This window comes from Artibeus jamaicensis, unplaced genomic scaffold (assembly GCF_021234435.1).
Source record: "Artibeus jamaicensis isolate MK-2021 breed Jamaican fruit bat unplaced genomic scaffold, CSHL_Jam_final contig_384, whole genome shotgun sequence".
NCBI classification, from domain to species: domain Eukaryota; kingdom Metazoa; phylum Chordata; class Mammalia; order Chiroptera; family Phyllostomidae; genus Artibeus; species Artibeus jamaicensis.
Window position 1 is genome coordinate 1,926,726 of NW_026521810.1, and position 12,145 is coordinate 1,938,870.

The 12,145-nt window shown below is 36.9% G+C and overlaps 1 protein-coding gene across 1 annotated transcript in view; it reads left to right on the plus strand.

Annotated features, from left to right (window-relative positions):
* SLC9A4 (solute carrier family 9 member A4) overlaps positions 1–12,145 on the plus strand; it is a 78,094-nt gene that overhangs the window by 22,580 nt on the left and 43,369 nt on the right. Inside the window, exons 3-6 of the mRNA XM_037143393.2 lie at positions 5,449–5,708; positions 6,939–7,156; positions 9,771–9,973; positions 10,581–10,667. Coding sequence (XP_036999288.2) covers positions 5,449–5,708; positions 6,939–7,156; positions 9,771–9,973; positions 10,581–10,667 — 768 coding nt within the window. The remainder of the gene's footprint in view (positions 1–5,448; positions 5,709–6,938; positions 7,157–9,770; positions 9,974–10,580; positions 10,668–12,145) is intronic.

The following is a 12,145-nucleotide window of genomic DNA, read 5'->3' on the forward strand; positions in this document are numbered from 1 at the left end:
ATTTTGGAGAAGGCAAAAGACAGAAAAAGCACAAACATTGAAAGATAAAAGGTAGCACACTGGATTTTAAAAATAGAGAAATTTGCCCTTCAAAATACACTATTTTTAAAATATTTTATTTTTTATTAGAAAGAGGGGAAGGGAAAGAGAAAGAGAGGGGATAAACATAGATGTTCAAGAAAAACACCAATCAGTTGCTTCTTCTACATCCTCAACCAGGGACTTGGCCCACATCCCAGGCATGTGTCCTGACTGGGAATTGAACTGGCAACCTTTTGATCTGTGAAACAATGCCCATTTCACTGAGCTACACCAGCCAGGGCCAAAATACACTATTAAATAAGTAAACTAACAAACAAACAAAGCCAGCCAAAATGAAAGTGCTCACTATGTGTATATCTTACAAAATATGTACATCTAAGATATAAAAAATATATAGTTCAATAATAAAAACATAAACAACTCAAAGATGGATAAAAGATTTGAACATAAAAGATGGTATACAAGTGATCAATGATCATATGAATACATGCTCAACATCTTTAGTAATCAGGGAAATGAAGATTAAAGTTACAATGAAATATCCCTACACGCTCTTTAGAGTGACTAGAGTGAAAAAGACTATGACAACATAAAGTGTTGAGAAGGATAAGGTACAACTGAAAGTCTTATGCATTTCTGGTGGGAATGGAAAATGATCCAACAACTTTGGAAAACAATCTGGTAGTTAGTATGGACTGTCAGTTTGTGTCCCCCAAAATTTATGTATTGATATCTAATCTCCAACCTGATAGTATTTGGGAGTGGAGCCTTTGGAAGGTAATTAGATCATGTGATTGGAGCCATCATGGATGGATTAGTGCTCTTATAAAAGAGACCACAATGAGCTCCCTTGCTCATTTTGCCATATGAGGATACCGTGAGAAGACAGCTGTCTAAGTTAAAGCAGGAAATGGGCTTTTAACAGTACACTGAATCTATGGGTGACTTGATCTTGGACTCATCAACTTTTAGAACTATGAGAAATAAATTTCTGTTGTTTATAGCCCACCTAGTTAATGATATTCTACTATAGCCACCTGAATGTACTAAGAAAGCAGTTTCTTAAGATTTTAGCTGGTATCTGTCATATTACTTAGCAGTTCTACTCATAGGTATATATCAAAGAGAAATGAAAACATGAATCAACATAAAAGACTTATGAATGTTTATAGCAGCAATATGTCAATAGTAGAAACTGGATGGTGGAGGGAAGCAGAGAACAAATATCCTTCAAGATGTCAATGGATAAACAATGTGCTATAGCCATATAATGGAATATTATTCAGTGATAAAAAGCGTGAATCACTAATATCTGTCACAATATGGGTAAGTCCCCAAAATATTATACTCGGTTAAAGAAGCCAGACACAAAAGAGCACATACTTTATTATTCAATTATATAAAATACAAATTAATCTATAGTAACAACAATATATCAGTGGCTCTCTGATGTAAGGATTTGAGAAAGGAATAGAAGAACTTTTCAGGGTTCATAAAATTGTTCTAGATCTTGACTGTGATGGTGATTTTGAAGGTGGGTGCAATGGTCAGTATTCATTCATTTTAGATGCAGCTTATCGTATGTAAATTATTCCTCAATAAAATTGATCAAGAAAAAATACCACATTTAAATCAACTCTGCTAAGTCTTGGTTTGTGGGCTGGCATCCTTAGTCATTATACTTCTTGTTGAAAGGCTTTGCAAACTTCTACAGTGCTACCTGTTAAAGGGTTGCCATTATTATTACCTTAGGAGACTTGATGTACCTTTAAAGGTAACAAAAAAAGACAATTTCCTGAGAGACGTACCTCTGAACTGTGTTTTGTTTACAATACCATTTCTGACGCCAAAAGTATGGGTATTTTCTCCCATAACAACCAATTCCCCAGTTCTCCATAAACCAATTTAATGTCCTCTAATTCAATCCAATTCTGATAATAACTACCTGGAAGTAGTACAGAAGTCACAACTGAAATAAGATTTCAATTGCACAAGACTGCCTCTACTTCAGACATAAATCATACATCCATGCCACCCATACTTCTAACTGACCAGCTATAAAATCAGCACCCACCTCTGGTTGATAATTTGCTAAAATAGCTAACAGAACTCAGAAATACAGTTCGCTTCTTATTACTGTTTCTTATAAAGGATTCAACTCAGGAACAGCCTGAGATACACAGGGCAAGGTATGGGGGGAAGGGGCACAGAGCTTCTGTGCCCTCTCCAGTCACACCACCCTCCCAGCACGAACCTGGAAGTTTTCTGAAATCAGTCTTTGGGGGTTTTTATAGAAAATTTATTACATAGGCATAATTGATTAAATTATTGGCCATTGGTTATTGAACTCAATCTTCACCTTATTTCTTCTCCCTGGAAGTCAGGGGAGGAGCAGGTTAAGATGGGATTAAAAGTTACAACTTTCTAATAATGTAATTGGTCCCTCTGGCAATTAGTTCCCATCCTGAAGCTATCTTGGTCCAGCCAGTCCCCTCATTAGCATAAACAGAAGTATGGGTTAAAAGTGTTCATTATGAATAACAAAAGATGCTCCTTTCACCCCATCACAAGGTTTTTAAGGCGCTGGAAGGATGCTGGGAGGGTGGTGGGACTGGAGAGGGCACAGAAGCTCTGTGCCCCTTCCCCCCATACCTTGCCCTGTGCTTATCAGGATGTTCCTGATTTGAATCCTTTCAAAAAAGCCAGTAATAAGAAGTGAACTGCTCTTCTATCTGTGTTGGGAAACAAAGACAAAAAATATAGACAGGTGTGGCAAAGGTAGGTTTACAGTTGTACTTACTTTTCTCTACCTCGTATATATATTTACACACACACACACACACACACACACACACACACACATACACCTTATATCATAATATCGCACCTCCACTTTGAACAGGTGAAATTTAAGTTGGTTTCCATTAGTACTGTGGACTTGAGATGTAGCATCAAAAATACATGCACATTATTGTGATTTAAAATAAGTCCAAAGAAAATCTTTTACAACTATAATGACATCCACAGCTTGGTAATTTAAAAGATAAGAATTGTTTTCTATGTAGTCAATATGAATTGTGCCTATAAATGTGGTATTTTAAATTAGATAAACTGTTTGAGCTTCTTAAACTGCTATGGCATCTTCCAGGCAGGGCACCTTGGCACCTAGCATCAGGACTTTCCTGAATGACTTTCCCAGGCCCTTAGAGCAGACTGGATAACTACTTATAATCTGGAGAGCTGCGCAAAGAGATTTTGTTTGTGGAAACAACATGAAAATCTCTGAGTCTCAATGGAGTTCCCTCAGTTTTCTCTGAGTTTGAGAGTCAAATAAACTCCAGGGTCCCACCTGAATGCATTCAGACCTGCCTTTTCAGGCTCTTGCAGAAGTGTCTGGCTCCTCATCTTGGCTAAAATCATTGGAATGTGAGCACAACTGCAAAGGTGCAACCCCAGGGCTTCTGAGACCCATGAATGTGTTGCTCTGAGGTAAAGTCAAAGGTGAAATTGGACTAAAAAAGCTCATTGACTTGGGATACAGCCACTACGTTTCTTTTGGATTAATTTTGAATCCAGAAATCACAATTTTCTATTATGTAGCCAAGATTTTTCTTAAAACATGGCTTCATTTTACTTAAATAAGAGACTAGTGGTATACCAGTTTTATAAAAGATGGCTGATAGATAAACAGAAAAATTATTGACCCCATTTCTTTGAGTTTCAGCTTCTGTTCATCTGATTTTTTTCATTTCTCTTAACATAGGAAACAAAGGCTAAATGTGTTTGACTTCCCAGGACTCTTTAAGGACTATTATTCTCAAAGGTCTTCATTTTCTGCAGAGATCTCACTGTACCTCTTTAATGTGTCTCGTTACCTGCTACTTTGCAGAAGTTCAATTTAAGTTCTGAGCTTGCCAAAGGACACAAATTAGTACTAAACAGATCACTGCAAGTTCATAGAAATGTCGAAATAAGTAGAGAAATAGGAGGAACATTAGAAGTGTGCATCACACGGGCTACAGTTTTTTTTGTTGGTGGGGGTAGTCAGTAAGAAGATGTATATGGAAAGTACAGCCATCAGGGGCCAGTCAGGAAAGAGAAACCACAAGTAGGTTAAATGGTGGTTCCTTTTTCCTGATTGGACCCCACCAGCACATGTGGAATATAATGAACAAAATAAACTAGTAAACAAAATAGAATGAGACTCACAGATACAGAGGACAGACTGACAGCTGTGAGAAGTGAGGAAGGTTCAGAATCTGGGTGAAAAAAGTGAAAGGATATGAAAAGAAAAACCAAAAACCCTCATAGACACAGACAACAGTATGGTGATTAACAGAGGGAAAGGAAGAGGGTGGTGGTGGACAAAGGTAGAAGAGGGTAAAAAGGGGATAAATGGTAATGGAAAGAGACTTGACTTTGGGTGGTGAACACAATATAATATACGAAGGATGTATTATGGAATTGGTACACTTTAAAACTATATAACTTTATTAACCAATGCCACACCAATAAATTCAATGAAAATTTAAAAAATATTAACTATAATAAAGACATAGCTATAAGATATAAGGAACTCTCTATGGTAACCTAGGGCTGAGGGATGGCCTACAGAAAGGACTAACTTAGAAGGGGTTTAGATCTCACTGGAGAACGTATGGATGGCTACTGTACAGGAGCTGTTTTGCAGTTACTGGACAAACAACAGACCACCCTCCATCAGGCAAGCAGGGAGCAGTCAGTGTGGCACCAGAGGGGCAGTGGGATCCTGGTCTCAGGAGTTGGCAAAGGGGAGCAGTTTGCAAAGTGGGAGCTTATAGAGGGAGGGCTGTTCAGGTGGACCCCTGGAGTATAGGCATTTTGCACTTGGGCCATGCTGGGGTTTATTCCCCCCATGTATCACCAGGCTAAAGATGGACAGTTGCAGAGAGACAATGTTTAGGGCCTATGGTCCTGGAAAGATCTGCAGGAAGTCCTCACTTCCACATGTCTGACACCTCCCAGGCCATGACAAAGTTTCAGGAAAACTCTTTCTCCTACAATGTCCCACTGCTGAGAGAGCTTAGAATGGAGGTCACATTAAAGGAAAAATGCTTATAGGAATTTCATTATTATAAAGTCCATATTGAATGGTTTATATGGGGCTGAGAGGAAATAAGTTAATAATGACACAGAGACTTTAGCAAGAGATGAGCAAATAGTAGGTGCTCAGTGATTGAAAGCTGTGAACATGATACTTATTTGGAAAAACTTAATAAATTTAAATTAGTTGAAAAATTAGGCAGCTGTGTTAATTTTAATTATAATGTCATTTATTGTATATTACTTAAGTAGATGCAAAGTTAAGAATCTGTGTATAAAGTATTTTTCATTTCTAATTCATGTTTCTGTTTTTTTTTTGTCCAGGTCCTATACAATATATTACTTTCCTTCACAAAGATGCATAAGTTTGAAAACATAGAGACTGTTGACATTTTGGCTGGATGTGCCCGATTCATTATTGTGGGGGTTGGGGGAGTATTTTTTGGCATTATTTTTGGATTCGTTTCTGCATTTATCACACGTTTCACTCAGAATATCTCTGCAATCGAACCACTCATCATCTTTATGTTCAGCTATTTGTCTTATTTAGCTGCTGAGACTCTCTATCTCTCCGGCATTCTGGCGTGAGTACAAACCAAGTACCAACTAATAGCAATAAAAGAGAATTTAGGACCACATCTTATGGACCAGCATATGGAAAAATCTTGACTACTGATGCTAATTCTTAAAAGTATTGGAGGATTCCTGTTTTTTAAACATTTGTAAAATTTGATTCAGGTCCTTTGCCAAACAAATGCTCTTTCCACCATTTGTATTTGTTCTCTTTTCCTGATTCTGCTACGGAGAGCATAGCAAGTATAAGATCATTTTAGAATGACCAGAAAAGCTGCTGTGGAGAAAATCTAAGGGGCCTTCAAGGTTAAAGTCTAATGTCAGTAATTTTTTCTTTCTTTGAAAAATTCATTATCTTGAAGTTAAGAAGAAGCATGCCATGAAGGTCTGCCTCTGCTGTTTCCTTCAGACCTCATCTCAGCTTAGCACCTGCAGGTAGAATGAAACTATATAGATGGGTTAAGACTAGAAATCCAGGTTTCTTTTTTTCTTAATTAAAATAATTTTCAATGTTTTTTCTTGTATGGGTCTTGGAATGAGGCTTCTCACTTGGCTCATTATATCAAGTTATATTATTTTCTGTGACATTATTTTTACACTCAGCTACTCAGGCAGAAATAGTTAATTTTATTGTACAGTGATAACTGTTTTAATTAATTATAATAATGTAAAATCTAGACACTATTTTTTTCACTTTACAAATGATCAAAGCTACTAAGACAAGGCAAAGTTCTTTCTCTACCCACCCACTTCCTAAGTAGGTCTAGACCGGAAATATTTTAAATGAAAAATTTCTTACTAAATTCTTGCAAGAAATATTGCTGAGGCAAAGAAAATGAGGGATCTTGCTGAATTAATCCTAGGTGCTACAGTGGATTTATTTTGGTTTAAAAGGCAGAGTGATGAAGGAGATCAACAAAGCCCTTCACGAGGGAGGGCAGGATAGAAGCAGTTGAGCTACCAATGTGTGCATGAACTGCCTGCTGTTTTGTGGGAAGGCTTAGTGCCCTCCTTCCCCATCATACTCAACTTTCCTACCATGCTCACTCATCTTGCACAAACCCCTTAGGGAGGGAGAAGAGGAAGAAACAAAATCTGTAGGAAAGCTGCAGCAAAGAGAGTGGTAGAGATGTTCTCTCTGGATAAAAATGGGATTGATACCTGTGGCATCACCAGTAGGGTGGCTTTTGTGGGAGAAGCAAAATCATACATTTCTCTCTGAGACTCATCTTCTTTTGCAGAATCACAGCCTGTGCAGTGACGATGAAAAAGTATGTAGAAGAAAATGTGTCCCAGACATCCTACACGACTATCAAGTATTTCATGAAGATGCTGAGTAGTGTCAGTGAGACATTGATTTTCATCTTCATGGGTGTGTCCACTGTTGGGAAGAATCACGAGTGGAACTGGGCCTTTGTCTGCTTCACCCTGGCCTTTTGCCAGATCTGGAGAGCCATCAGTAAGGACAGCAGGGCCCCCAAGAGTTCTTGCATACTGATTTTTAAATTTTGTTTTACTCCTTTCTTCTGTGTACAAGCATAAGCAGTGAAGTTATAATAACTGGTTTTACTGGTTAGGGGAGTATGGCACCTTCTAGTGAAGAGGAATGTTCTGTTTAATCTTTCAGTCAGTTCACAGTCATTAGTGGCTGATCAAGTTCTATTCCTGAGAAAGTGTAATTTTTTTTTAATTGAAGAGAGAATTTTCACATCTACACATTTAAATATAACTGAATTTCTCCCTTGCTCTTCACTTCTGGTGCTATCTTGTCCCCTTTTGCACCTGAAGTCAGATATAGATTATAAACTGTGGGCATTTACACTTTTGTTACAGGAAAAGTGAGATGTCACAAATTGTACTCTATGTAAGGCAAATACTTTAGAAAACATTTTCCTGAATAATATAGGTGGTTTCAGTTGAGCGTTGAATGTGATGCATAGAAATCAAGGACAAGAAGGTGAATCTTTATTTTTAAGAAGTGCTTAGCATTAATTAGTAAAGCTGACTCTAATGTAACTGGCATCACCCCTATAAAATATGCCTAATTTAAAAACTGAGATATCTTGACTAATGCCTGATGATTTATCCTATTTTATGTTTCTAGAGCTAGAAGAAAACATTAAGTACTGAACTATAACATATATGTTGCCTTTTTACTATAAACATTTATATTTTTAAATGATTTGACTAATATTTGAAGCATTTTAAATGACTTTGATCAATATTGGCACGACAATTATTCAAGGAGAATTTAGGAAAAATGGCAGAGAACTTACTGAGCATATCAATTTCAAATTAATTTAGGATGGGTTTTAGGATCCAGGAAAGAATAAGAAATATTAAAATATTCATAAAACTTACTCTGAATATGACTTTTGGGTCTCAAGGGGAAAAAAGATTTAAGAAAACTGTGATAGAAATTTATAATCTCACATCAAATCCTGGCACTGTTACTAACCAGCTATTCAACCTTGGACAGATATTTAACTACTCAAAATACTTGCTCTCAACACAAAATGGTGGGTGTGGACAAATTTCAAAGATTTTTTTTCAGTTCTAACACTGTAGGAATCCAGAGTGAGTAAAGCTAATGTCAGAGCTTCAGCCCAGCCAACAAGAATAGATACCATCTAGGAAAGAATTAATATTGTGTCTCCTTCCACACTGTTGAGCCTTAGTGACCATCCAGACTATCTTCATCATCTTCTACCTGAGGCACCTAAGGGAACAGTCACCACAAGCGTGGCTGACTGGACCACATCACAGTGACAGAGCCCAGTGTCAGAAACCAGCTCTCCCACTCCCAACCTAATCTCATTCTAGCCTGATTCATTATAGCTAGTAATAGTTCATACTCATAAACACATGTAACATATAAGGGCCTACTTTATAATTATTCATAGTTATGAAATTAATGTCAACCTTATACCAACCTCCTAATGGAAATACTATCAGTACTTCTATTAAGAGGATGAGGGCTTTGGATACATGACAAAAAACTTTTAAGGATTTTATTTATTTATTTTTAGAAAGAGGGGAAGGGAGGGAGAAAGAGAAGAAGAGAAACATCAGTGTGTGGTTGTCTCTCACATGTCCCATGCTGGGAACCTGGGCTGCAATCTAAGAATGTGCCCTGACTGGGAACCGAACCAGCAACCCTTTGGTTTGCAGGCCGGCACTCAATCCACTGAGCCACACGAGTCAGGCATGACAAAATTTAAAGCCTTGCCTGAGGTCAGGTCACATGAACAGTAAGTATATAGAGAACCCAAGACAAACAACACAAAATTAAAAATATTTAAATATAACTGTGTCTTGTGCTATCAATATGCCTATAATTGAAGGCTGCTCTCTGTGAAGTCTGTGTCATTAGAAGTCACATATGCTGCCAAAAGATTTGTTATTCTGCAGTGAAACCTCTTGTTTGGCCAGGATTTTAGTGAAGGGACATTTCCCACTAGGAACCACTGAAGTATGGTAGTAAGTCATGTGAGCCAGTTGGGGATGGATAAGTAGTGTTAGAAGAGTGTATCTCCATCTTTTAAACAAGCTCTCTCACCCTTTACTCTTCACTTACTGATAGCAAGAAGGCCTCCTCTTGAATTCTTGCCAAAATTCTTTTTTGTTTGCATTGACTCTCAAGAAGAACCAGATCAACCACATCATATTTGTTCATGCTGCAGAGAGCACAGTCCCCAAGAGGGCCCCTTTTACGTTGAAAACTACACACCTTCTTTGGTTACTGAATGAGAACATGAGTGATAAAAATGTTTTTATTATTCAGGCAATATTGTTGCTTTACTGTGTTTTAAAAAGCAGATCAGAAAATTAGAAAATATATGCCATTTCTCATATCAAAAAGTATCAAGATTTTATTACTTTAAATACACACGCACACAGAGGACTCTAGAAAGCTACCATTCTGAAGCACTACTGTCAAGGATGGGAGATCATGGGTGTGATGAAATTCAAGTGCCAAGTTTTCAAGGCACAGGTGTACAACCTGGTTCATTAGCATTGTATCTCTACTAGTTCATGACCCTCTCCTCTAATACATATTTCCCCCTTTCTAGGTGTGTTTGCTCTCTTCTATGTCAGTAACCAGTTTCGGACTTTCCCCTTCTCCATCAAGGACCAGTGTATAGTTTTCTACAGTGGCGTTCGAGGAGCTGGAAGTTTTTCACTTGCATTTTTGCTTCCTCTGTCTCTTTTTCCTAGGAAGAAAATGTTTATCACAGCTACTCTAGTAGTTATATATTTTACTGTATTTATTCAGGTTGGTAGATTCCTTTCATATTTGGAAGTAGATTAGTTAAAATTATGAATTAAATTACTATAATAACAAAAAGTATACTTTATTTGATTTCCAGATATAATTTTCCATTTTTATATCTTTTATTTATTTTTTGAAGAATTATATAATATACTCAAACTAAATTCTCAAATATTCCCAGATCATGTTTGTGGTCATCCTTCAAACTCTAAAATATGCTGGCTTTTAATCAGTAAAATACATTAATCAAAATATTCCTGGGTAACAGGTCAATTAAAACTACTGTGTATTGCTAAAAATAAGATTCTAGTTAGTACTGAGTAGCACAGATTTTTATTTTAGCTCAAGCTACCTTTTAACAAACTGATGAGGGGTTATTTTAAGGGATGAAATGAAACTATTGCTTTAAGATATAGACAAAATGCCTATTTTTATTGCAGAATTTAAAAGAAGTAAAAAGAAGTAAACACTGAAGCATTTATCTAGTAAAAGCTAGTTCAAAACAAAGACATAAAAATGGAAATTTCTAATAATTTTGTTAATAGATTTGTTTTCTATAATGACAATCTTAACTACAACAAAGCCCTTTATTTTGTTATTTATAATCTAGGGAATCACAATTGGCCCTCTGGTCAGGTACCTGGATGTTAAAAAAACCAATAAAAAAGAATCCATAAATGAAGAGCTTCACATTCGCGTAAGTTATCTCTTTTTAATAATTAATAAATTAATAAAGAGTTTCCCATTTGCCACCTATGGGACTCATTTAGGCTTTGATGAGGCTATATCCCTAGACATAGCCTCTTTTCAGCTCCACCAGGAATACTGCATTAGTTCCCTATGGCTGCTGTAGGAAGTTACTGAAAACTTAGTGATTTAAAAAAACATCAAGTTATTACCTTATATTTCTAGAAGTCAGAACTTCAAAATGTGTCTTTCTGGACCAAAATTAAGATGTTGTAAGGCTGTATTACTTTCTGGAGGTTTTAAGAAGGAATCTATTTCCTTGCCTCTTCCAGTTTCTGGAAACTTCTGGCATTCCTTGGCTCCAGGACACCTTTCACCCACATAGTTAGCACTGGCTGGTCATTTCTTTCTTGAGCTGCATCACTTTGATACTGATTCTTCTGCCTTCCTTTTCCATTTTAAAGACCTGTATGATTATATTTGGCCCATGTGGATAATTTAAGATAAGTATCTGAAAGTCAGCTGATTAGCAAACCCTAAGTCCATCGGCCATCTTAACTCATCTTTGCATATAAATTAACATGTTTACAGGTTCTGGGGATTAGGACATGGACATCTTTGTAGACCAGTATTCTGCCTCTACCACAGTCTGCCCTCAACCCCTCAAAGATACATATCTGTTCCACATTTAAAATACATTAACTCTATCCCAACATCCCAAAAGTGTCAACTCATTATAGTATCAACTCATTATAGTATCAACTCAGAGACCAAAAATCTCATCTAAGTCATATCTGTTCAAAAGGTCCAAATATTACCTTACCATCTCAGTGATCTAAATCAGGTATGGATGAGGCCCTGGGTATAATCCATTCTGAGACAAAAATCCTCTCCAGTTCTGAACATGTGACACTCAAGAAATAAGTTATCACTTACCAAAATATACTGGTAGGCAGTCATGAGATAACAGCTATAGATACCTTTTTTTAAGAGAGAAGGGTAAAGGGAAGAAAAAAAGAAGTCATCTATCCCAAACACATTTCTCAGTTTACCTAGGAAAACTATTTGGTTTCAAGACCTAAGAACAATCTTCTGTGGTCCTTTGCACCAACTTCTTGGTTCTAAACTCCCTGCTCTGAGCCATACTTCCTTTTTCATGAAAGATGGCATGTTTGAAGTTCATTAGTGTGATCAGCTTTTTCTTGCTTATAGAATTTTGGGGATCTAAAAGCCTCATTTTATTATGCCTTCTCTCTCTCCCTTTTGGTCTAAGCTGTCAGTATTTCTGAGAAAAAAAGTAGAGTCAGTAGGAAATATATATTAATAGCTTTGTTGCAAGAAATTGGTTTACCTACTAAAGGAACTGGCTAGGCAAGTTGACAATCTGGAGATTAAGTAATTAAGAATGTGGACTGAGACTATTAGGCAAGAGCTACAGCCACCGTGCACATGTAGAGACCTCAGCTCCACTTTTTAGACTTTTCAACT